This window comes from Phragmites australis, chromosome 16 (genome assembly GCF_958298935.1).
Source record: "Phragmites australis chromosome 16, lpPhrAust1.1, whole genome shotgun sequence".
Classification (NCBI taxonomy): Eukaryota; Viridiplantae; Streptophyta; class Magnoliopsida; order Poales; family Poaceae; genus Phragmites; species Phragmites australis.
In genome coordinates this window covers 25,908,853-25,936,016 of record NC_084936.1, presented here as the reverse complement: position 1 = coordinate 25,936,016, position 27,164 = coordinate 25,908,853, and the positions used below count along the sequence as shown (strand labels likewise).

Genomic DNA, 27,164 nt, shown 5'->3' with positions numbered 1-27,164 from the left:
ATACAACCATTCGACTCCAACTCTAGTATTAAGAAAATTCTTAAATATCCAAATTTTCACCTGAAATGCTACCTAAACCATAGTTTTGAGAGGTACAGGCGTGTCATTGCTCGTGAACGCACGTTCTAGCTTTTTCCGAAAGGAATAGTCACATCAACGTTTTTTCGAAAGGTGTAGTCACATCAACTTCTTTCCGAAAGGAATAGTCACATCAATCCAAGCAAGCACGAAGAAATAACAGGCCAAATGTTGATTGCAGCATGCTTAATTATGATCTTAACACACATATAATATATACTACTGGAGTGCTCACGCCGTTACACGGATTCTAAAATATTCTTCTCACTTTAAGCGAATCAACCGACACAAAAATATTAATACACACATCGACAGACAAGTATTTTTAAATACATTTTTCAGAGATAGTATCCTTAAATAAACATATTACTCAATCTAGAAAAGAGTTAACATCTTAAGCTACCTGCGTTTACGAGATAATCATCAAATTAAAAAAATATCCGTACACAAAGATATAATATGTACGAGTGTTGTTTGACCTGTACACATAAATTTTATCAGCACAATAATCATAAAAATCTCGTTTTGTATCTAAAAACTTACATAAAAGAAATACTCTAAACTGCAGACATGAACAACATGAATGAGACAAAAATAAATATCTGATCTGCACAAACAAGATTCAGACATCAGAGGGTATATGTGTATTAATCACAAGTCAGGTACAGAGGGTAACTAATTACTCTTAGTCCTGTTTGCTGGTGTTGAATCCATTAATGCCTCCTTTCTCCGCATTGTTTTCTGCCAGCTTCTTCAGCTGTTCCATGACACAAAGTTGAACAGAAAATTTAAATGAGGCATACAATAAAACAACAGCCATGTGCCATGGCTAAAGACATGACAATTGAATTTGTTTTGCATCAAACCCCAACTTCAGCTGTAGCTTTGGACACTGCTATTCGACATAGTCAACAAAAAGGATTTGCGATACATCTCAAGTGGCTTACGATAAAGGAGTGAAAAGGAATTTTGAATTTTTCGGATTTCCCAGTGGCGATTCCGACGATTCTGGAGGTGATCTTCGTGGGCGTTCCACGGTCTGCTGCCTGTGTCGGTGCGGTCTCTCTGGCCGCTTGCTGCCGGATTTCCTGTCTGATGTTGCCGTGGCCTTCGACAATGGTGATACGGTTACTGATCTGGGCGTGATGGATGGGAAATCACCAGCTTCATCGGCTTCAGAGTTCATATAGGCTGCTCGGTTGGCAGGCTTATCGAATGACGAGATCATCTGAGCTGAAAAGGTCGATGATGGTGACGGTGTCTCGCTGGCCTCTCGTATCGTTGAGGCTGTGGCTGACCATATCATCGCCAAAAGAGAGATCTCTGAAGGGGAAGCTGCTACTTTGAAGGATGACACATCTCCCAATCAATCATCGATGGTTTCCGAGCCTCATGGTCGCTGTAGGAGAAGCTGTGGATGGCTTATGCGGCCATGGAAAGGCCGGCTATCAAAAGCGAGGCCTCATACGGTGGTTGTCTTTAGAGATTTCATGCTAGCAAATATGATGTCAGAGGAAAATTGCAATCAACCAAACAAGGAATGCCTTTGTGAAAAATCTGCTGGCAACCATTTTGAAAATATGGCTTCAGATCAGGGAGCCATTAGTGGATCGGCTGCTTCCTTTCTTGAGAGGGCGCACAAGGCAACTTATGGCAGAAATAGGAAGGAGTCCTTTTGCGGCATCTAGGAGCGACTGAGCATCAATCAAGGACATTCCCTTCCCTCGGAAGCCCTTGCGTCAACTCCATTCAATTGTCGTGAGCTAAGGAGAGCACAAGAATCTTACGCTCAAGTGCTCATGGCCGGACGTGGTGATGATCCTTTCCCTGATTCGAAGCGGGTGGTTCTAGAGGTGCTTGTCGTGCCTCTTCTATGGTGCAAAATAAGCCGGCTCAAAAGCTCTCAGGCCGGGGAATCACTCATCAATCTTCAGCGCAGATCATCAACTTTCTGTCATCTGCCAATGCGGTTGGCACTTTTGGAGGCTTTAGAGGAAATGCAGGTCCTGGTTCTAGTCAGACTGGTATTTTCTCTTTTGGAGCTTCTAGCGTGCAACAAGCGCCGGTCGTGGGGGGCCTTCATCGGTGCCGTGGTTTAGGGCGCGGGCGTGGAAGACCTCCGGCTGCACCTCCCCTCTTCAACGTCTGGTGCTCCATTTTGGACAAACAAAAATGTGACGCCATCTTCATCACTGTAGGCAAATGACGCTCTGGATGTTTCATCAAAGCTAAAGAAACCATATTGCTTCTGGTGTAAAACTAAGGGGCATACTGTGGAGCAATGCGACATGACTCTCTACTGTGAGATCTGCGACAAGAAGGATCATCTTCCAACCAAACGCCCGATGCTCCGATTGCCTAAGGCAAACGCGACAATCTTCAGGTTTGGAGGAACCAAACTTGGTTTCTTCCATATCTCTGAGATCGGACATAAAGGTATCACACCTCAATCTTCTTCGACTGCTATCGTCTCTGTCACAAGTGGCTGGGTAACATCGGATGTGATTCAGAACGAACTAAGAGATCTCATCCATTCGGATTAGAACTGGGAGGCAATCCCTAAGGGGGCGACCACTTTTCTTGTGGCTTTTTCGACATTGGAAGAGCTTCACAGGATGATCAAAGTTGAATTCCGTCTTAAAGCACACGAGTAACACTCTCTTTTGGAGAATGGATGCCGTCCGATGTGCCTTCCCCCTCCCCCCCACTATCAACTGAATTGTGTATGGGTTCATGTCTTGGGAGTCCCACATGCGTACCGACACTATTTGGCCATCTAGGCCATTGGCATAGTGCTTGGCTCTCCACAGGAGATCGACATGAAATGCTTATGACAGCGATGCATTATTCTCATGCAAGCTACCATGATGGATGCCAAACTGCTACTGATAAAAACAGATATTATCTTTGGTCTTGACGGGTATGAAGTCACTTTTACTCTTGAAGATCTGAACTTCGTTGTTGATGTTGGTACTGATCCACCTTTCAGTGGCGATTTCAATGAGGAGGATGACGATTTGCTTGATGATAGTGATGACCATACCAATGTCTCGGACGAACAATTCAAAAAAATCAAAAAAGAATTATTATAATGCCTCAAACAATATATGAAATAATTCAACTACTACGCGGCGCAACCTCGGGTGGTGGTATTGGCTCCGGAGTCTGTGCTGAATCTGGGGGCAACGCCACCAAAAGAATTTGTGTCGCCCATACTGGTGTCTGTGCAGGCTCATGGGAGTGGCTTGAGTTTAGCACTACCCACAAGTGCCCCGGCATCCATTCGTTATGGGCAGAAACCTTCATTGACTACACCATCGCAGGTGGCTGTGCCGGCCCAGAAGGGGTCACTACCTAGGATGATCGTGCCTTCTAATGAGGCACCATTGTCCATGGAGGTTGTGGCACCCTTGGAGGATGAGGTGCCACCGTCCATCGTCGTCCATGCACCAGTGTAGGAGTCTGAACTAGGGCTCTTTTCAACAAATACGCTTCTGTGCCCACACTCGTCAACAACCATGGGTAACGTTGAGCCTCAACGCACAGGGATGGCCAAATAGATGTCGACTTCGGGTCTTCGCTGAAGCGGCCACTCCAATGCAGTCTTCTCACCGGACGGTATCGCCATGGCGGATGAAGATATCACGGCCAAGGCCATGAGGTGGGCTGCTGCTTGTAACTTGGATCACCCTTTGAAGGATAGGTCGATGAATGAAATAAGCTACCACCTTATGTGACACTAATCCAGGTATGCCGCAATCGTCTACTATTTTTTCTATTGCTTCTTTACCTAATGATAAATTTACTTCCAATTTGGGTAAATTAGGCTTGTCTTTGGGTAGTAGTAGCAATGAAATAAGCTTATCTATCAATGCTTTTAAACATGTTGAAGTAGATAGATTGAAGATGGCTCCTTTTTGCAAAAAGACGAATAAACTGCCAAATAATAGTTTCACAAAAGTGGTAAATCCATTTGATGTAAGTGATGACGAGTGCACTAAACCTGACGGTGGCATGCTTGCTCATTTGATTAAATACATGTCAGAGGTTGATTGGGATGAGGCAAAGCTAGGCACAAAAATTTGTGACCTTATGGCTACTGCTAGAAAATCTAAATCATCTTCTAAGAAAAAAGGGCAAAAGAGCTTGAACAGTGCCAAGAAATCCAATGAAAATGTTTTCCAATGAAAAGCATCTTCTAGAATAGCAGAGGTCTCTCTGACTTGGCTAAATTTCGGTATGTTGCAGATCCTATTAGGGAGTATATTTTGGATTTGGTGGCTTTATTAGAAACTTGGAATAGAGATATGTCAAAAAAGAATCAGGCTTGTCTTTCTGGTGGTGCAGATTTTGTTTGGCATTATCTCCCTCCTCGCGGCAAGTCTGGGGGCATTCTCCTCAGGATTAATGTTTTCACTCTAGATTTATATCTGATTGCGGAAGGAGAATTTTTTTGTTAAATTCCATCTAAGCAACAAGATAGAAAAATTTAAATGAATTTTTATGGCGGTCTATGGACCAGCGTGGGACAATTTCAAATCTATCTTCCTAACAGAGTTAGTGCATACCTGCCAGCAGAACCACCTCCCTAACCTGATTGGTAGGGATTTTAATATTATGAGGAATAGCGGTGAAAATAATAACAACAGATATAATGACCATTGTCCTTTTCTGTTCAATGTTGTTATTGATAGCTTTGGTCTAAGAGAAATTGATTTAACATGGTCAACAATACACTTGGGAAAGTTCCCTTCCTAATCCAACTTATGAAAAGTTAGATAGAGTTCTCATGTCTACGAAATGGGCGTCTAAGTATCCGTTGGTCTCTATACACACTCTGGATAGAGGTGTTTTGGACCACATGCCACTGTTGCTGGACACTGGAACGACGGCTTTCCCTAGGAACCAGAGGCAGTTCAAATTAGAACTTAGCTAGTTTACTCAGGATGATTTACATGATCGTATGATGGAAATCTAGAATAAGCCGATAAAAGGTCGTAACCATGCCCAACTATAGAATAACAAGATGAGCGCCTTACACAGACATCTACGAGGTTGGGTGGACCATACTTGTGGGACTTACAAAAAAGAAATGTCCAACCTTCAGTCATTGTTAATGAATTGGATATTGCTGCCGAGGTAAGAGGCCTATCTGACATTGAGAGAAAGCAGTTAGCTCAATCTAGAGATCGGCTGGCCAGACTTCTTCATGAAGAAGAAATCATAATGTACCAGCATGCAAAGGTGATAGATGTTCTGCTAGGTGATAATAATACCAAGTACTTCCAGATAGTTGCTAATGGCAAACATAGGAAGAAACGAATCTTTTACCTAGAGCAAGATGAAGGCAAAATCAAAGGTGAGATGGCCCTAAAGGGTTATATTACCAATTATTATAAAACCTTGTTTGGGCTGTTTGAGAACAATTCCTTCTCGTTGGATGAGTCCAGGAGTGAGGACATCCCTCATGTCTCTCAGGCTGAGAATGAATTCCTTACGACACCTTTCTAAGAGAAGGAAGTTTGGGATGCAGTGTTCGACATGGAACACAATAAAGCTCCTGGACTGGATGAGTTTCCGATAGAATTTTACCAGAGATTCTAGGATGTCATCAAGTTTGACTTGATGAATTTATTCCATGAATTATATGTGGGTGAACTGCCGTTGTTTAGCCTCAATTTCAGGGTTATAACGCTGCTACCGAAAATCAAAGAGGCAAATCAGATCCAACAATACAGACCTATTTGTTTGCTGAATGTCAGCTTCAAGATTTTCACAAAGGTAGACATAAACCGGATTAATTCCATTACTAATCGAGTGGTCTGTCCAACTCAAACTGTGCTCATACAAGGACGAAATATTCTAGAGAGAGTCATCATCTTACATGACACAGTACATGAATTACAAAGAAAGAAAATGAGTGGGGTACTTTTTTAGGTTGATTTCGAGAAGGCCTATGACAAGGTCAAATGTCCCTTTCTTCTATAGATTTTACGGATGAAAGGCTTCTTATCCAAGTGGATTTTTTGAATTGAGACTTTCGTTTCAGGGGCAGTGTAGCAATTAAAGTAAATGATAACGCCGGGCCTTATTTTCAAACAAAAAAAGGCCTCTGATAAGGTGAGCCCCTTTCCCCAATGTTATTCAACATTATAGCTGATACGCTAGCTGTTCTTATCAAAAGGGCCAGAGCAGATGGCCAAATTTGTGGAGTGGTGCCTCAGCTCATAGATGATGGTATATCTATCCTACAGTATGCCGACGACATGATAATGTTTATGGATCATGATCTTGAAAAATCTTGCGATATGAAGCTATTGATTTGTGCTCTTGAGCAATTATCGGGTCTTAAGATCAATTTTCATACGAATGAATTGTTTTGCTTTGGCGAAGCCCATTCCATGTCCTAGCTGTACACCGAGTTTTTCGGTTGTGGTACTGGTGATTTTCCTTTGCGATATTTAGGCATTCTTACTCATTATAGAAAATTGAGGAATGCTGATTGGAAAGGGGTCGAAGAAAGTTTGGAGAAGAGACTCAGTAATTGGAAAAGAAAATATCTTTCAACTGGTGGGTGACTGACATTGATAAATTCAGTGCTCAGTAATCTACCCATGTATATGATGTCTTTCTTTTCTATACCGAGGGGGTGCTGAAAAAGCTTGATTATTTTCTCTCCAGGTTCTCCTGGCAAAGTGGTGGGCAGAAGAAAAATACCACCTTGCTAAGTGGAGCATTTTGTGCCGATCTAGAGATCAAGGTGGCCTAGGGATTTAGGATCTAGGTACTAAGAATATTGCCTTATATAGTAAATGGTTTTTTAAGTTGCTCACGTCTGATGGTATGTGGTAATAGCTGATTTGCAATAAATACATGGGTTCTAAACCCATATCGCAGGTTCAGTGGAAAGCCAGAGATTCTCATTTCTGGGCTTGCCTCATAAATGTTAAGCGAGATTTTCCACGCATCGGAACCTTCACCATCAAAGATGACACCCAGATCAGGTTTTGGGAAGATCAATGGTTGGGAAATCCACCTATGCGTGATCAATATCCTTGCCTTTATAATATTGTAAGGAACAAATAGGATACTGTAGCAGAAACACTCCAAACTATCCCTCCAAAAGTTTATTTTAGAAGAGATCTTATAGGGCCAAAATTAGTAGCATGGAATGCTTTACTTCCTCGAATCGCTAAATTGTGCTTACTCATGAGCAAGATGAGTTCCGCTGGAACTTAACCCCAAGCGAGCAGTTCTTGATGAAATCTCACTATCTTGCCTTAGTGTATAGTGATGTTCCCAATCTTAATAAACGCCTTTAGAAACTGAGGGTGCTCTCAAAGTTAGAATCTTCTTTTGGTACTTACGGCAAGGTGCTGTCCTGACAAAAGACAATCTGGCTAAGCACAATTAGCAAGGGAGTACGAGCTGTTGTTTTTGTCACCAAGAAGAGACAATTAAACATCTTTTTTTTTACTGCTGTCTTGCCCGCGCCATATGATCTATCATACAAGCGACTACAGTTCTCTTCTAGCCTTGTTGTGTATCACGTATGTTTAGTACTTGGTTACGTGGCATTAGGAATGATTTGAAACCGAAAGTCCTGTTGGGGGCAGCGGCTACTTGTTGGTCGTTTTGGTTATGTAGGAATAATATAATATTTAATAAAAGAAATATTTCATCTCCTTTGCAGGTTATCTACCTTTGTACTCACTGGCTCTGTATCTACGCTATATTACAGAAGCCGGACTCTCGGGATACGGTTACGGTGGCATATCAATATTTGAAGAGGGTGGTCGTGGAGTGTTTTACTCATGTGTATGGGTGACGACCTAGTTGGAGGATTGGAGCGTCTTAACATCTCCTATCTTTACCTATGTTATTTTTATAGTGTTTTTTGTCTTTTCTTTTCAGTTATGTGCATCTTCTATGCAGAGGTCTGGAGTATTCTCATAGCAATTGTATCACCTTAATATAATTGTCTAAGTTCAATAAAATCTTCTTTTATTGGAAAAAAGGAGACTCGTGTGGAGGACATCATGCTAAAAAAAAATTCTAGAAGACCTAACAGGGCCATCACTTGGTGTAACTAACAAATCTAAATTATGCAAGGAGCTGAATACATGCTCAGGGAAAGAATGAACAAGAACCAAGATGACCTAGATGAGGAGCAAATGAATAAATTTTTGTTTCACTAAAAATATTAAATAAAAGCGCCGCTGAGAAAATTTGTCAAGCACCATACTCTACATCTTGCTAAAAGAAGTAACTAGTAAGGGGCATCAATAAGCAAATCAGAGATGATGGACGAGAAAACTGCAAATAACTGGGAATTGTTGAGTATACATACATAGAAGTCGAACCATGCACTTCCCTTCCACCTGTATTTTTTGGACTTGATATCTACATCAGCCACCAAACCTGAGAATTTTAAAAATATATATTTCTAAAAATATGTATTTTTAAAGTTAATTGGATGATATCTGAGAAGTTCCGTTAAAATTTGATGGAATGATTTCCAATTTTTTTGCTTGCATACCCCAAGTCATTAACAAGACCCTGAAAATTTTCTTCTCCCTTTGCAAAATGGTACAGACATCCAAGGACTACTTGTGACCTGCACAACGAGAAAGGTTGGTGTTTCTATAAGATTCAACCTCCATCGAAAATCACCATGGAACATTTTTTAATTTTCTAAGCGATGAAAAGAGAGATGACCTCTAATAATGGCAAATTCAGCATCTGAAACCGAGTAGGTCTCGCTGGCAGCGTGAAGAAGTGATTTAGCCATGCCATTTCATGTACCTGCACAGACGACAAGACCGGTCCTGTTTGATCGCTTTCAGAATTTTTTTTGCTATCGTGCCACCTGAGATGATTGTTGATACCTGCTGGAACTAAGCCAATCGACATCTTTATCCCCTCCTAGTCTGTTTGGTGCAGAATTTCGTTCACTACCTACGTCAGACATACATCATGAGAAAGAAATTAGCACCTGCTTTATAATGAAAGTTAAACAGGTTTAAGGTTTTTATGCGGATCTTAAGGGCCCCTTTTGTACCGATTCATCTGGCCGATTCACTCCTGAAATCAAAGGAATCGGTACCAAACGACTGATTTTCCACCTGCTCCAGCAGCGTAGGAAGGCGAATCGATTCCCTCGTCCACGTTGGATGGGGAATCGACAAAAACCATGCTCCACCTGTTACTTCAACCAACCAATTTTATCGGTGTAAAAAATAAAAAGTGCCGTATCAATAGATCTATATCGGCAAATGCCAGCTGATAGTTGATATTATCAAGACCAGGGGTCCACTACATGATCAGCCCCTTGATCGCAGAAGGAAATCGCACGACCAGCTCTTGTACTCACCTAACTAGTCTAATCTCATTTAATATCATCCACTCAAGTATTTTCATTCTCCAGTCACCTCCTCTCGATGAGCAAAGTCGTGGACGGCACAAAGATGTAGTGCCCCGTCCCGTAGCATTAAATGCTACGGGATGACCTTACAGGCAGGAGTTGCGCCATTCGGCGGATGGGACAAGCATGCAGGATGGCCAGGCAAGTGGGATGGTCTCACAGGCGAGAGTGCGACGGGCAGTGACGGGACAACCTCACAGGCGAGCGTGCGGCGTGCGGTGATGGGACAAGGCGTATCAGTCGATCAGAGTAGGGCAAACCTGCCTACCCTTCGTTATCATAGGCTAGGAGTAGTTGTCTCCGTCAGTGTTAGGCCAGTCTCAGGGTTTGGCATGGTCTATCTGTATGCACCTCTCTCCTCCTACTATATAAAGGCAGGAGGATCAGGCTTGTAAGACACGGAACTCATTCGGTAGCAAGTTCATCCATGCCATAAGAAAATACATAGGACACAAGGATATTATCTCAGAGGAGGCTTGAACCTAGATAATTCATTTTGTTCTTGAGTTTTCTTCGACACACGTATCCATCAGAAACGTTGATCACGCATCCGTTGTCCGGTACACCCAGGAAACATTGTCAGAGATTAACCCTTGACAGTTGGCGCACCAGGTAAGGAGTGCGTTTTAACGTTTCGGTAAGTATTGATAACTTGATTGGGCTACCCATGACCGGATCCATGGTAACCGCTGAGTCCTGTTCCGAGGACCCCAGTCGTCATGAGGTGTTCGTCTTAGGGTACGACCCAAATGAGCCCGGTGTGCTACTCAAGGATACTACTTTAACAAGTAATTCTAATCATGATCATGATATGTTTTCTTTAAAGGTTATGTGCCTCCAGAAAGAAATGCAAAATAACCTATTTGCTACATTATATGTTGTCAATATGTACTACTCTGCTTATCTTGACAAGAATCCACTAAGGACATCAGCTCATGGGTTTTGCTTGGCTGAGGGAAACTTTGAATATTCCTGAAGAAAGTCACATAATGCTAAGGATGAATTCAAGACTTTTTTACATGTTGTATGATTTGTTGATGAGTTCTTATGGTTTAAAGTCATCCAGCCATATGAAGTCTTGCATTGCCTAATACAATCACTTGCTATCTTCCTATCTATCTATGGTCAAAATAGATCAATCTCTTCTATTCAGAATACATTCAAGCATTCAGGTAAAATAATTAGTAGAAAATTTTATGAATGGCTAAGGATTATATACGACCTAAAGATATGAACTTCTCTACTATGCACACCGGGATTAGTGGTGATAAAAGGATGTGGCTACATTTTAAATATTGTATTAGAGATATTGATGGTACTCATATCATAGCAACACCTCCTGCTAGAGATTATGTTAGATACATTGGAAGATCTAGAGGTCCAACCCAAAATGTGATGACAGTAGTTGATTATGACATGCTTTTTACCTATGCATCTATTGATCAGTCAGTGTCCATGCATGACACTACTGTGCTCTACCATGCTTTGGAGGCAAATATAAGAACCTTTCCACATCCACCACTAGTTAACCATTTGTTCTTATTTTCTGTTTTCCTTTCTTGTTATTTGGCAAAGGTTCTAAATTGACTTTGAACTTGTATGTTGTAGGAAAATATTATCTTGTAGATGCTGGTTACCGAAATAGACCAGATTACTTAGTACCATACAAGGACCAAAGATATCATGTTCCTGATTGGAGGAGTGTCGCTCATAATGGTGAGAAAGAGTTGCTCAATTATATGCACCCAAGTGTTCATAATGTCATTGAGCACACCTTTGGTGTTTGGAAGATGAAGTGGCGAATTCTTAAAAAGATGCTAAGCTATCCAATGGATAAGCAAAAGATGATTGTGGCGATAACTATGTGTCTCCATAACTTCATCTGTGAAAATCGAGCACTTGATAGGCATTTTTGTAGGTGTGAGAAGATGCAGATTATGTGCCCACGATACCTCGAAGATACAATAAATATGCACCATCTCTGAATGCGTCCGATGTGTCTATGTCACATGCAAATGATATCGATATGAATAGGTTCTGTGATGATTTAGCGGCGGCCATATCACAATTCAGAGGATAGCTCAATGATCATGCTTTTGTAAATTTGGATATCTTTTGTTAGGACTTGTGCATGACTTGAACTAAGGTTATGTGGATGACTAAACATGGCCAAATGGGCCGTTCGTGCCAGTCCGGCACGGGCCCGACTCGGCACGGCCCGGCTACGGCACGGCCCAAACGGCCCATCTACAGTAACGGGTCGTGCCGTGCCGGCCCGCGTGCCTTCCCCTCGGCCCGCGGCACGGCCCGTCGGTGACCGTGCCGTGCCGGGTCGGCCCGGGCACAATTTCGGCCCGACGGCCCGGTCGGCCCGACGGGCTGAAATAGATAAAAAAAATATATAAAAAAATATATAAATACATAAAAATATATAGAAAATAGATAAAAATATAAAAAATAGATAAAAAAATATTTAAAAATAAATAAAAAAAATATTTAAAAATAGCTAAAAATTAAAAATAAAAATAAAAAATAGAAAAATAGTGCCGGGCCGGACCGTGCTGGGCCGTGCCGGCCCGGCCCGTCGGTAATCGGGCCGTGCCGTTCCTACAGTGCCGTGCCTCGGCCCGACCCAGTAAGCATGGCCCATTTGGACATCTTTATGGATGACTATATTTTGTTAACACTCATATTTGAGATATACGAACGCTAGTATGCTGACATAATGGTGGTCATTACTAGATGTTTATTATTGCAATATGATCTAAGATTTGATTATGAAAAGAAATTGAAAACAAAATAACAAACAATGTATAAGCCAGCACATGTACAAGCCATCACAAATAGACAGGGGGTACGATGATCAATTCATAGCACCATCCTCTCTTTCAGTAATTAGAATTCGGTCAGCTAGCCAAACGATTTCATAGCTGAATCTGATTCATCAGAAAAATATTTTCTGGGAATCAGGATCTGAATCAGGAGAATTTGAATCCAGAGCCCTACCAAATAGACCCTAACACTCATTGTTTGAATGATTTAGCAAGAAAGCGCATCATGTCAAGTGCAGAAAAAGTTGACCTAGGAACAAGTAGCAACCAATCACCAACGTTTAAACTTTAAAGTCATACTAATTTTGAATTTGCTTAAACAAAGCATTGCATCTGAGATATGAAACATTTAGGAGATTTATCATATTGAAGTCAACTTTGCATTATCCAGTGGGGATGACCAAAATGCAAGTTGCTAACTATTCAAGCCCTATCATCCGAACCATGCAAACATGTTCCACACATAAACAATTCAACGCTCATGCTTCAAAAATGGTAGAGTATTAATACTAACCTCAACAAGGACACCATCACACTAACATAGACGACGTTGTCGTACTTCGCAAGGTGAAGCGAAATGACACCTCACAAGCATGTCCTGGTACTCGGTCTCTAGAACAAATCACGAACCAAACAGATCGATCATCCATATAAACCTCTAAAGCTCAAGAAAAAAATCACTAAGAAATCATGGAGAACAATGATGAATTGAGCCACTTGAAGTTGTCTATGTTCTCCACTTGGACGTTAGCCAGTTGAGGAGGATGACTAATAAACCACATCTTCGTACCTACAAAATTAAGTATATCGGTGACAATATGGAACACATGCTTTTTCGGTTTGTTGGCATTTGTCATAGTTGATCTGACAACTACTAAGGCTGCAAGCACATTATCAGAAAATATAGCATAGTGATAAGAGTGACCAGTCCTCAAGCTTTGCTTTATGTTCTTCTTCCTTCAATGCAGCATCATGAAAATGCTCCTTGATCACACCATCACGAAAATAATAGTCAAATGCCCGTATGTTGAATACATTTAAAATAAATAACATCTTATAAAGCATACATGGCTAGTGCGCTCAAAACATTCATCTGAGTTATCAAGTAGTTGAATGCCCGTGCATTGCAACGGATTCTAAATCTAGTATCCCAATACTTGCTTTAAGAAATCATCTAGAAAAAAATGTGTCCAATTTTTCTCTCTTGCATGTTAGTATCAATATGTGATCTGTCTTATTTTGACCATCGTTCAGTTAGGAAAAGAAAAATTACAATATTAATAAATGTTTCTAATACATATCAGCACGGTCTTAATTTCCAAATGATACAAATTGGTTCTAAGAAGAAAAGGCATAAAAGAAAATAAACAATAAGCAATCAAAGTAGTGCAATGTCTCAAGTCAATCGCCCCCAAACTCTGATGGCATTGTGCCCATGCATGTCTCAAGTGAATTATTTGAACATATAAGCTCAAATTTTCTTATAACACTTTCATAAATTTCTACTATATTATGCGCTATAACTCTAAAACAGCAATTAGTCAAAAATTACCATATAAGGCTAAGATGCATGCGTTGTGCCGACAGGAATTATGGATAGGTCTCCACTCTCTAGAGTGTGGTGTCAGCAATTAGTATGCCCTCGGTCATCATAAATGAATCTGTGACAAAGAGATGAAATGAATTGTGAGGTCCCAAAATTATGTGAGATAGGGCAATGAGAGACGCAATGAATTGTGGTAGCATAGAGCAGAAGTTTAATTTCAAATATTGAATAATGGTAAGTGAAGAAAACTGGTGTCATGCAACTAAGGTAAGCAAAAGAAGTATTCGTAAAACCAAATAAACCACACAACTTGGTGTTATGTGTATGAGGTCTAGATTCTAGAATCAAACCACAACTTGACGCGAAAAAACTGGTCTAACACATAGTAATGCTGCCTTTGTCTAAACTCTCATTTGATGCTTTATCGGAAAAACTATTTTAACAAATCAAGGCCAAGGCCTCCCCTCTTTAATTTCTTCAAAAGAATGTAAAGAAAATATACATATATAATAATTCAAGGATAAGATTTAATATTTAGATAGAGGATGGAAAAACTTTGTGCAATGTGACCACATAGCTTGAAATAACATTTTGTGTGTGTAGCAAGCAAGATATAGTCACCTTATATGATTTACGTGTTAAGATGTGTTTCAAGTGATACATGAGTTCTACTGATAAAATGGCAAGAAGCTTAGGTTAGACATCTAATAGATTGGCCAAATTACCAAGTTTAGAAGACAAGTATAAGGACCTATTACATCGCAATTGCTATCCAGTATCACAAAACCTCATAGAACCTACAAACATGTTTAGTGCACATAATATATACATGGTGCATAACTTGGTTCGGTTTTAAAATCAAAACCAAAAGCTTAGCATCAAATCCAAGGATGGCAATGGATCGGGTCAGAGCTAGGTGGAACAAAAATGCACCCAACCCGAAATGTGAAACCTAACCTGGCGCCAAAAATCAATTCGGGTGTAATTCTACTGCTGCCCCCGGACCCAGTGGGGACCCGAGACTCGGCCCTAAAAATCAAATCATGTGTAAATCCGCCGCCGCCCTGGACCCGCTAGGGACCCGAGACCCGACGGGAGACTTGAAACCCGAGCTATCTCTTACCCAATCCCCATCCCGAACTCTCGGCTGGGCGGCCACCCATTCGACTGAGGCCCACATGTGACATCCCTATCGATGGCGACCGCGGACGCAAGCTGCGCCTAGACGTGGATGTGGAGGCGAGCTACGCCTGGACGCAAACGCCTGGGCCACTTCTCATTCGTGCTCTGCGTGCTGCTCACCGTCCCTCCTGCTTTGCTCAGGAAGACACGACCGCTTCTCCTTCGCACTCGCCATGCCATTCGTCATCCCTCCTACTCCGCTCGGATGGAAATGGACGCATAGGGTTGTGGGCCGCTTCTCCTTTATGCTCGTCACGCCATTCGTCGTCCCTCCTACTCCGCTCAAGGGGACACGGAGGCGGAGCTCGAGGTGCACCTTGGTGGTGGGAGCGGCGGTGCCCGACCCCACACCGATGCCAGCGCGGGTGCCGCAATGCTTGAGGAGGAGCGAGGCGAGGCAGAGCCACGTGTGGGCCTCGACTAGTGGGAGGAGTGTGGCAGTGGGGGGGGGCATAGCGTAGCGGCGTGGGGAGGTGGCGGCCACGAAGTCACACCAAAGAAGAGGGCCGGAGAGGGTGCAGGGTCATGCAGAGGGCATCGCAGACGAGCAGTTCAGCCACGTGAGTAGATAAGTCTGAGTTTCTGAGACAAATGGATCGAGCCGCGCGAGGAGATGTCTTGAGTGGGCTGATTTGGGCTTTTCTCGGGGCTCTAAGACACCCATGGGTGAAGAATAGGATACGAACCCAAACCCGACTCGGATCTGTGCCCCGACCAGATAGTCCCGCAAGTCTATTTCTCCACCCGAACCTATCCCTGCAAGGTCTGAAACCCGCATGGGCCATGACCCGACTTGACCCACTGTCACCCTTAATCAAATCTCATACTTCTTGCGGCGAATGTTGGGAATTCAACATATTTGAACTGAAGTTACTAAAGAACGAAATGGGTCTTTTTTGCAGTGAAAATGAAATGGGTCCCCAAAGCTACATGGATCCATGAGATAGGTGGAGGGTGTGCTCATCGATCTACGGCCCTCCTGCTGTCGTTGGGCAGCGGTGCGTAGAGGTCTTCGATGGCATCTTCGAGCATTGCAGGCCTCCTTCGCCCTGGCTTCCATGGTCATGAGCTTCCGCTCCAGTCTCCGTAGCTCGACGTCTGTAGGGGGCGCCGCCGTCATTTGTAAGGAGCGCTGACACTGAGCTGGAGGCGGCCAACAGCGCCACAGTCGCGATCATGACGACGATGATGACAGCGTCTCAGAACCGGAGCACTTGAGGAAACTAGATGAGAAAGCTTGGCGCCCGTGACGGTGAAGCCAACACGAGACAGCTTGAGGAGAGAAGGTCTGTGAGCCGAAGTCGAGGATGAGGACCAAGTCCTCATCGGCGCTGGCGGAGGGTGGGAGCACAGAGACGGAGGCGGCAGCATTGGAGCCCATGGTGACGGGGAGGAGGGGATTAGGGTTTTGCAGGTGTGTTGGGGTTTCAGAGGGGGTGATTGGTGTGGTTTTTTCTAGTTTTTATTAAGTGGGAGGGGGACATCGATTTCCCGATTATTTATTAGACATATGGAGAATGTAAGCAAGGAGGGAATGATGCACATCTAACTCCTGCTTTATATATATATATATATATATATATATATGACACCCATTCTATACTCCTAGGAGTATATACTCCCATATACAATATACCACCTAAACAAACACTTTATACTCTTTTATCATTTTTAGTATACTCTAATACTAATTCTAAGATACTCCAATATGAGTTGTATGAAAAAAAAAATTCAATGTTAGCCTTTTATTTTTGCTATATACTCTTTTTTATACATAAAAGAAGTATATACGTAATTTATGATAAAAAATCATGGAATTTCATAAAAAAATTTGTGGGATTTGTATTGTAGTATCTTATAATTACTAATGAAGTATATTTAAAGTGATAAAGAAGTATAACACACGTGTAAAAGTGGTATATGAAAGGTGAGAGTATATACACCCAGGAGTACATATTAGTTTTCCTATGTGAGAGGGGATTAGCCCGTACTTCTATGAGTACAACTCCCGGTTTGATCCATGGTTGATCACATTATAGCTAAAATACATATTACTTAATGATATATATTTATATTTATATATATATATATATATATACTTTTTATATGTCTATACTACTTTCTGAATATCCATTAGAGGGTGGCAGTTCCGCACGGAATTTTTTTAAAATATTAGTTTTTTTACGGAAATTACAAAAAATAATATAGAAAATGAAAAAAAATCCAAAAATATTACCTAGTCGTCAAACGGTTTAACGAAAATAGGGTTTTCGCCTGACGAAAAAAGGTGACCGGACATTTTTAATATTTTTTGCTATAGTAACAGGAGATTTCGACAAACCGTTCTGAGACTACTCCTCGGGTTAATAGTAACGCCTCTGTTTTCTGAATTTTTCTGGTTCACACTTTCTCTATTTAAACAGTGCGTTGCCGTGTTTCAAAATTTATGAAACTTTTTTAGTAGGTCCTATAATTCATGATGAATCCTTTCAAAATTTATGAAACTTTTTTAGTAGGTCCTATAATTCATGATGAGTCCATTTTAAAAGGATTCAGCATAATACCCTGTGTATATTTCAAAATAAAAAACTCTAAATATGGCTACTTTTAGAACTTCTAGTAAGTTTTAAAGCAACAAAAAAAATTCCAATTTTTTTGAAAAAATCACTAATATTCTTATCATGTGGCGTAATAATTTCTAAAATTATTTCCAGCACTATGTTACTTGGTGAAAAAGTGAGTTCCTTTGCAATGCTCCATTTATATGTATTTTTATCATTTCATGTGAAATGCTCTTTTTAATTCAATTTGAATTCAAAGAAATTCAAACATGATTAATTTCTTAAATTATTTCCAAAAAAATTGAATTCAAACAAATTAATAATGTTTGAATTCAAATTGAATTAAAAAGAGAATATCACATGAAATGATAAAAATGCATATAAATAGAGCATTGCAAAGGAAGTCACTTTTCACCAAGTAACCTAGGGTTGAAATAATTTTAGAAATTATTACGTCACATGAGAGGAATATTAATGAATTTTTCCAAATTTTTGGAAATTATTTTGAGGCTTTAAAAATTACTAGAAATTCTAAAAGTAGCCATCTTTAGAGTTTTTTTTATTTTGAAACCTACCCAGAGTATAATGTTGAATCCTTTTAAAATGGATTCATCATGAATTATAGGATCTACTGAAAAAGTTTCATTAGTTTTGGATCACCGCAACATACTGTTCAAATAGAGAAAGTGTGAACTAGAAAAATTCGAAAAACATGTGAGTTACTGTTCATCCGAGGAGTAGTCGCGAGCCGGTTTGTCTAAGTCAGCAAAAATATTAAAAATGTTCGTCACTTTTTTCGCCTGACGAAAATATGTTTTCGTCTTATCGTAATAAGAAAATACTATTTTCGCTAAACTGTTTGATGACTAGTTAACATTTTTAGAAATTTTTTATTTTCTGTATTATTTTTGTAGTTTCGGTAAAAAAAACTAATATCTAAAAAAACTCTCCCGCACGTTTCGCAGACAAAAACAGGTCGATGTCATTCCGTACGGCAAGGGCGAAAACAGTGGCTTCGTCATTTTCGACTGATGGTTGTGAAGTCATGGCAAACACGAGTGAAGCAAGGGTGTAAAAGCTCCTTGGCTTAGCGTTTACGCATCGTCAGGAATCATGACGCGGCGCGGCCAACAAACACGAATCACAGGCAACCTGGGTCGGGAATTCAGGATCGGCGAGTACTGGTACAAGGCAGCTCGTCCTCGTGTAAACTGGCGAGGAATTCGCAGATGATTTCGCGGTCCATTTCCAGTGAATTTCACGACCCTAGCGCTTGTGAACCGCGAAATCCTCGAGTTCAAAGCACCAGTCGACATCCGGCCCGGAAAGCAACGGCTGCCGGGCCATCGCCGATGCAGGGGTGTAGCGGGGGCAAAAACGTCGGCCCACACAAGATTTTCAACCCTTTCCGCCCGCCTCATTGTGGACCGACACCACGGCCGGACCGAAACGCGCGCGGGCATCTCATATGTTTCCTAGGAAGCCTTTTTTATTTCTATATTTTTAGAAAATAGATTTTACAAATATATGTGATCCCGTTTTCAAAAATTACATAAATATACTCATATCGCTCGCCTGAAGGACGATAGAAATCTGTCACCCATTAAACAAGCGATGGAAGGTGTCCGTGGCCTTAGATTGGACGACTGCGCCTGTCGGAGGATGAACTCCACAAGCAGGGATCCGGAGGGACCTTTTGAGATTCGGTCGGAGGGATAGTTCTGAGTCTGCCTCATAGGTGAAATAAATGGGAGTAAATGAGATGCAGGTGGAAGTAAATGCTCCGGGGATTTTAGACAGATTCAAGCCGCACGGAGCGTAATACCCTACTCCTGTGTGGATGCTATAAATATTTTGAGAATGTCTCTCTGTGAATCTGCTGTGTTACAAGAGTGTTTGTCTAAATCTAGAGCTTCGTGAGCTTGTCTTAGACTTAGAGACTTGCTGTTCGTCTCGAGTTCGTTCGATGTGCTTCGGTTGCTTCTCTATCTTGTTTTCTGATCCATCCCCGATCCCTCATTCAGGCTTGGTTTCTCCGGGGAGCTCGCCCCTCTTTTATACCCGTCGGGGCGGTAACATGCCTAGAAAGGATGACGTGAGTTCCAAGACATCATAAATGGAAAGCAAACATTATGGGCTGCAGCTTGAGGTGACGGGGAGGGTTGAAAACGTGCCCCCGTCCGGTCTAGTTCGTCATCATTCTGCTTTTCGGCGAGTGCAGCAGGGAGGGTTCGCCGGGCAGCCACCGAGCAGCCCCGCGTGCCCGCCCGATCAGAGCGAGCCTGACACAGTAGGGTGGCAGGCGATGTGCCTCGAGTTCTGCGACGTTATCCCGAGGCGCGTCGGATGACGCGCGATGGGACTCGTGCATTAAATGTCCCCACGCCTCTCCGCCAAACCGTGATAGGGACTGACAGCAGGTGTGAAGGGAGTTGTTGGAAGTGACAGGCCACGCGTCCTCTTAAATGCAGCATCGAACCTCTCACCAATTGACACCTCATCGCCAAACCCTTATGGGGACCACCGGCGAAGGACTTCTCAGGCCCTCGGGGAACTGTGAGTGCTCGGGAACTACTGTTCATAGCCCCGAGCACTCTTTCCCGTATATGCCCTCTCTTGGTCCTCGGGGAACTCGGATGCTCGGGGACAACTGTTCACGGCCCCGAGCACCCTCTCCTTGAACTTGACTGCTCGGGTTCTCGAGGAACTCAGGTGCTCGGGGACCACTGTTCATGGTCCCGAGCACTCTTTCCCGGAACTTACTTCTCTTGTCATTGGGGAACTCGGGTGCTCGGGGACCGCTGTTCATAGCCCCGAGCACCCTCTCCGGAACTTGGCCTCCTTTTATCATCGGAGAACTTGGGTGCCCAGGGACCACTGTTCATGGCTCCGAGCACCCTCTCCCGGAACTTGGCCTCCTTTTATCATCGGGGAACTTGGGTGCTCAGGGACCACTGTTCATGGCCCCGAACACCCTCTCCCGAAACTTAGTATTCTCGGACCTCGGGAAGATAATTCCCGAGGGAGGGCGCCACGGGACACATTACTGTCCTGGCCTCAGGACTCGGGGACCTCTGGTTCCCATGTCACCGACAGCGCCATGGTGCCACCAAGATGTCGCCCATCCAATGACAACAGCCGTACTGACACACTGTGCCTATAGAAAACTTATCTCCCTTCCAACCGGCGACAACTTTTCCTATAAATACCGCGCCTAGCCTCCCCACATAGTACTGTGCTCATTCGCTTCATTTCCCACCAATGCAGAGAGAGGGGAAGAGAGGGAGGAGGTGAGGAGAGGGGAGGCGAGGGATACGAGAGTAGCGAAGTCGTACTCGAATATATTCATGTTAGAGGTAAATACCATAATCTTAGTATTTTTTTTAATAAACCAGTTAGGTTAACTATCATATCCAGTTTTGGATATAGGTTAGACATCAAATCTGGGATTTAGTGATATTAGAGCAGTGTTAATATATCTAATTTAGGGATAATTATGCATAAAATCCTCATCCGATTAATCCACTTTTTAAAAGATCTAAAAAAATAAATTGAATGATTTGATTGGTCAATATTCAATTGGAATCGATTCACAATAATTCTTAAAAAAAATCAGAACTTTCTATATCACAACTATTCCTAATTTCATTCTAATAAATAAATAAATGCAGCTACATGTCCCTTATTTGATGGACGACATGTACATGTCCTTTTATTGGGCAACAAGTATTGAGTATGTCCATGCTGGCGTGCCGTGTAGACCTGTCACCCTTGGATAGGAAACAGGAGTATAGTTATACAACTTTTCAAAACAGGATCATATATATGTAAATCTATTTTTAAAAATTTAGAAACTAAGAAAAACTTTCTTCTGTTTCCCCCAACCTCATTGCTCACTCTGGGCCTCTGCATCGCACGCAGCCTGGACTAAGACGCATCCTATAATTCGGCCGCCGCTGCGGGCAGTGCCGTTATTTGATTCCGCGCATTGTCTAAAAAAGATGTAATAGTTGAATATTATCATAAGGAAAGCAATTTTGTTACTTGTAACTTAGCTTCTCAAGTGGAGGTTCCCAATTTTATGTTTGGATTGAGTAACCTCAATCGTTTATTTTATTAGATTTAGTGAAAAATGTAATGTTTATTTGATATCAATGAAGACGCCATAATAGCTTTCAAAAAAGGTTTCGCGCGTGCTCGCTCCGTAACGGCAACCTCTACGTACATCACGCCGACCGACCGACAGACCGACGGCAACGCCACGGCACGCAGGCGGCAACTCGTGAGTGGGCACCGCGGCGTCGGCGGCAGCTCGGGGTCGGACGTTGCCCTGGCATGGCCGATGAAGTACACGCACAGCGCGCCCACCAAAGACACCGTGCCAGGCTCAGATACCAACCACGTCGGGTTCCCTAGATCTTTTGCAAAACAGAAACCCCACACAAACACAGGAAAATGAAAGACTGCAATGTCACAATCTATATTCAGATCACCAGAGGTTGCATGTACACCGACATTAACATGAAAGGTTGCCAATGTGTGCTTCCAGCTCCAGCCACGGGATCAGTACAGCTTCAGCAGTTCAAACGGCAATTCACCCGTATCTGCCCTGAATGCGAGGCCGCGAGATAACTTTGGCCTAGAAAAAAGAACAGCATTCACCAGGCACCAGAAGGGGCACGGGAGTACAAATAGCAGCTGCAAAAAGAGGGTGAGGTGATGAAAGGAAGCGACTAGCAACAGATGATATATATCTTCCCTTTCATTTTTAATGGTTTTCTTTTCTTTCTTGGGCGAGGCTGAAGTCGGGGAGGTCAAAAATGGCACCGGTAGCTTCATGCGTCAGCTTCACTGGTTAATGTCTGACATTGTCCGGATTTGGTGTTACTCCATATCCCTATGAACAAAACATCCTCTTCTGCACAAGGAAAGTTATGATGTTAGTTCAGTCTAGCAATCTAATCAAAATAGTATGTAATTCAGTTTAGATTTCAGAACATTGGCAAACGATATTGTAACGAAATGTTCCAGCCTGCATCCACTGTAACGCATTCAGTCTAGTGAGTGTAGGTACATACCCTAACTCTAGACGACTCCTGTACAGATTCCAGAGTCTCCACCAATGCCTTCTGCTTCACCACTGTGGCATGCAATACCTGACACGAAATAAGGTTGCAATAAAAAATATCAAGATGGCTAAAAGCTAGATGGTGAAATAGCTCTAACAGAGCAAAGGAAAGTTGTGAAATAGCTGAAACGAAACAGACAGAGATCAAGTATTTGAATGATCAATCGCTATACTATGTTATTAGAGACATGCACAACCTAGATTTGCATAACAAATTAAATAGAGTCATTATAAGAACTTACTCTTTTGGTCCTCTCGAGGTCAGCCTCAACAGATTTGATCCGCTCAAAGGAGTTCAACAGTATGAGTTCTTTATCCTCTGGGATCTGGGGTGGTTTGGTGGTAAGATGATTGCACAACGACTCGAGATTGTCAAGACGCCGTAAACAAGCACACATTTCTCCATCACTGACAGATCGAGGCTGTGGCTTCTCTGGTTCTTGTGCTGGTACTGGTGGAGTAGAATGATGGACGTTCTCAAGCCGCCTCTCAGCTCTAGAGATGAAAAGACGGATGAAAGAAAATAGCTTTATCAAGGCTGTGACTGCAAGTTTAACCAGACTTTCCCAACCCCTTTGAGCAATTGTACCATCCAAATTAAGAGCATTGTTCCCTGTCAATAATAGAAAAAACAATTAGCAATGGCTGCTGCAGTGGCAGTATATAGTTCCTACTGCAATGTACAGCATAACACAATAAACATCCCAGACAAAGCAAGTCAAGGAAAGAAATCAGATTAAGCATATTACTAGAACCAGAAGCGCAGATAAAACAAACATACTAGAAGAAAGAAAATGTTTACTCCACTCAGCAATGAATCAAATTTTATATTCTTTATGGTAAATCAAGCTTTACAACACATGACAGTGATATTTCTATCAGGGAAAATCAACCGCACCTTAAAATCAAATCAACTAAATTTAGTACGCATCACATTAATTGAATCAGTCCCTCCATGAGGACATCATACAGCACATCTATAGTTGTCAGATGTGCTACAGGTACCTATCAAAACAAAAAAGGATGTGCCACAGGTCCACACCTCAGTCTTCTATACTAATGCCAATGCCACCAATCTAAGCGCCAGCAATTCTACTATCATTTATTAGTGTTTTGGTTACAAGAAATGTATGGCTGGCATTCAAATAAAAAAATGAAATTTAACTTTTCAGCCAAAAAGAAAATTCATGGTTGCAAAGTTACACAATCTTCAATGTCCCAAAGATGTATCAATTTTAGGAAGCAATTATAGATTTCATGGCATACAGCTCATTAAACCAAAACAAGAGGAACAGAAGATACCTCCGTTGGTGGAAGATTGCCTGAAATCAGCGATTGGTTTCTGCACCATTTCAGTAGTTTGTCGCACTCCACGGCAAGATTCAGGAGCCATATTTGGGTGACTCCGATCTTCACAGCTGAAGTATGTTGCAGAATATGTGCCTTTTACCTATGGCAGAAATAAACAAAAGATCAACATGCTGAAGGTATCATGCAAACAAGTCAAGGACACAGCACAAATAATGCAGCTTGTAAGACTATGACAAACAGAACAGAAAAAAAAATCCAATCCAAATGTAAGGAAAAAAAGGTGAATCGATAAACCTACTTCCTCGTGGACTGGAGTCAAGCAACCATAGTCAGCAACTTTCTGAACAAATGACGGACAAAAATCGTCAACATCAGATCCTGATTCAGCATTTGATGTATCACTAAACATGCCCTGCCACTAGAAGAGGCAAATATATTAAGTTTAGAACAATCCAGGGAAGCAATCCGTTTGTTGTAATACTTGAATGAAGAATGAAATTTCAGAATCTTACCTTGAACTGTTCCAACCGAAGAGAGGAGCTGCTTCTTTCTCCCCCCTCAGAAACTGGCTTGATATCCCTCACACAACCAGCTTCCAAATTGTGTATCAGCTACAAATAATATATTTATCAGTACTTGCAAAAACAAGAACATCTAGATGAAATACTTTCAGGTAAATACAATGCAAGAAAAAGGTACCTTCAAGATAAAAGGATCATTCCACGGCCCTTTGTTCGAGCCAAGACAACCACCCTTGTCACTACACGTGCATGAACCACCAAGGAAATCTGGCAACTCACTGAAAATACAATATTGTAAAATGTTTTAGCCTGAAGCGTGTAAATAGGTAAAGAGAACGAGTTCAGATAAAAGCTCCTCCCCATGAGTACACGCCTACCTCGAGTCTATTACTTCAAGAAGTCTACTCTGGTAGTTCGAACCGAGAACCTACATACAAGAGGGGAAAAACTAATGGCTGTTATAACAAACAAGTTATCTCTAAGCATGGTGAATAATTTCTGGAACTTACATGAATCTTGGATGAGGTTTTTGGGTCAAGGAAGCCCTTCACACTGTTCCAGATCAACTTGAATCCACTGCCCGCATTCACGACAAACATTTGGTGTAGTGTCTGCATGTTCACAATTAACTTGGTTGGTTCACCAGGCCAAAATGCTAACAACAGGGTATCCATTCAACTAAAATTACCTCAGGATAACAGTCGCTGTCAATCTTCTGCATGCGGTGTACAAGGTCCCTAGCAGTCTTGGAGAAATTCTTAAACCCCTGCAAGAAACAAGCAGATTGAAGAAACAACAAACAACAAAACAAGATCTGCATTCTGCAAGCACAGTGCGGGAAGAATCATTCACATACCACACCCTGGACGTCCAAGATGGTGGTGGTGGAGTCAATGTGCCTCTTGGCAGCCAATGTGCAGGCAGGGAACCTCTCCCTTAAGGCCCTCTCAAACTCCTGGACGTGGTACTTGATGTACCTATCCACAGAGGTGATCTGCATGAGCTTGTTCGGATCAACCTTCCCGAGCCTCTCAATGTACACCGGCCGGCCCTCACGGTCAACGCCATGGTAGCCCTGAGGGTAGTAGCACAACACTTCATCCAGCTCTTCAAACTCAAAATCCTGAACACATGAACTCGCAACATATTAGTCATCGGCTTTAGCACCAAACAAATATGTATCAAACAAAAACTACTAGTTCCCAACTATTGCTTGCAGGTCAGCGTGATCACCTCAAGGATTGAGTCGGCTCCAAACTCTTTCCTCCATCTCAGCATCTCTGCCCACATCTGCATTGCCTTCTCGGCATCGAACTTCCTGGCCTTCAAAAACCTGTAACAAAATATTCCTGTGGTGAGTTTCAGATCCTGGCAATTCACAAACGCTATCCAAATAGTGGGGATGAAGGGAAGGGAAGGAGTTTTTTTCTCAACGAGACCTTAGCATCACGTGGTAGTCGTCGTGCTTGTCAGGGAGGAGCACGTGCGCGACGAGGCGGTCGCGGAAGGCGGCGACGGCGCGCTCCTCCTCGGCGTCGCGGACGTCCTCGATGGAGATGGCCGTCGGCGGGAAGCGGAAGTCGACGCGCCTCCGGCCGCGCTTCTTGAGCGCGTGAATGGCCTTCCGCCGTAGCGACCCGATCTTGCGCCGCCGCCGCTCGTCCTCCGAGTTACCGTCGCACAGCGATATCTCGATGTCGTCCGCATGGCCCACTGCACGGAATGGCGCCGCGTCAATCACAAAAGAAAAGGACGAAATATTCAGAAACCGAGAACAAGAATCGCTTCTCCCCTACCTGACATTTTCTTCGCCAAATTCGGGTTCTTGGAAAGCTCAGCTCAGACCTCGCGTCCGAATGGTCAATCTTTAATCACCTCTGCGGGAGAAATTCTCGGAATGATCAGTTAGCTGCAGTAACCATAAAAAAGAACATGCATTTGGTAGCGCAGGCAGGAGAGAACCCTGCGCCACGGATCTGAGCAGGAACAAACGGAGCAGATGACCAAATCTCGGGGCCAAAAAAAGATTGCAGTTTCCAGGACCAGAAGAAGAACCTGCATTGGTTACTGCTAAAAGCAGCGTCGCCATAAATTCCACCCAGATAAACAGCATGTAGCAGTAGCATCTCATTTAATTCATACCAGGAACTAGGAACTCGTAGAGGAAAACAATGAAAGATCAAATCTGACATGACAGCTCGAATCCTTCCCCAGAACCGGAAACAAACACGAGAACAACAAAACTACCACGACTCCTAACCCGGAAACATCTTTGTTAATAAATCATTTGTCGATACAGATCCAAGAGACAAAAAAAACAGACGGAAACAAAAGGCAGTAAATTTCTCACGAAAGAGCAGGACGCTCACATTTTTCGTTCCGGCAATCAAGAATCTCGGCAGCTAGGGGGGACGAAAGATTGGAGCTTTCTCTCTTTTCCCTCCCTCCTCTGCTGCTAACTCTCTCCTCCCGTGCCGCTCTGTCTCTTTGTTTGCTCCTTCTGGGGCTGGTAACTGGAAGGGGGGTGGGCAGTATGGCTCCTATATGACCGTATTTTCACCCGGAGACATACGGTACACGGA

At 42.6% G+C, this 27,164-nt stretch overlaps 1 protein-coding gene and 1 pseudogene across 1 annotated transcript; both read right to left on the bottom strand.

Moving 5' to 3' along the window:
• Window positions 1-8,347: 8,347 nt before the first annotated feature.
• LOC133895177 (uncharacterized) lies at window positions 8,348-15,515 on the bottom strand (annotated as a pseudogene).
• Window positions 15,516-22,099: 6,584 nt separating this feature from the next.
• LOC133896193 (phosphatidylinositol/phosphatidylcholine transfer protein SFH6-like) lies at window positions 22,100-27,164 on the bottom strand. The gene is made up of 15 exons (XM_062336742.1): window positions 26,952-27,164; window positions 26,379-26,459; window positions 26,022-26,295; window positions 25,816-25,915; window positions 25,439-25,705; window positions 25,271-25,348; window positions 25,092-25,193; window positions 24,960-25,009; window positions 24,761-24,860; window positions 24,574-24,672; window positions 24,360-24,479; window positions 24,053-24,200; window positions 22,993-23,363; window positions 22,701-22,778; window positions 22,100-22,540 (listed from the first exon to the last, which is right to left on the bottom strand). Exons 2-15 carry the CDS (start codon window positions 26,383-26,385, stop codon window positions 22,520-22,522), a joined length of 1,815 nt encoding a protein of 604 aa, XP_062192726.1. The 5' UTR covers window positions 26,386-26,459; window positions 26,952-27,164; the 3' UTR covers window positions 22,100-22,519.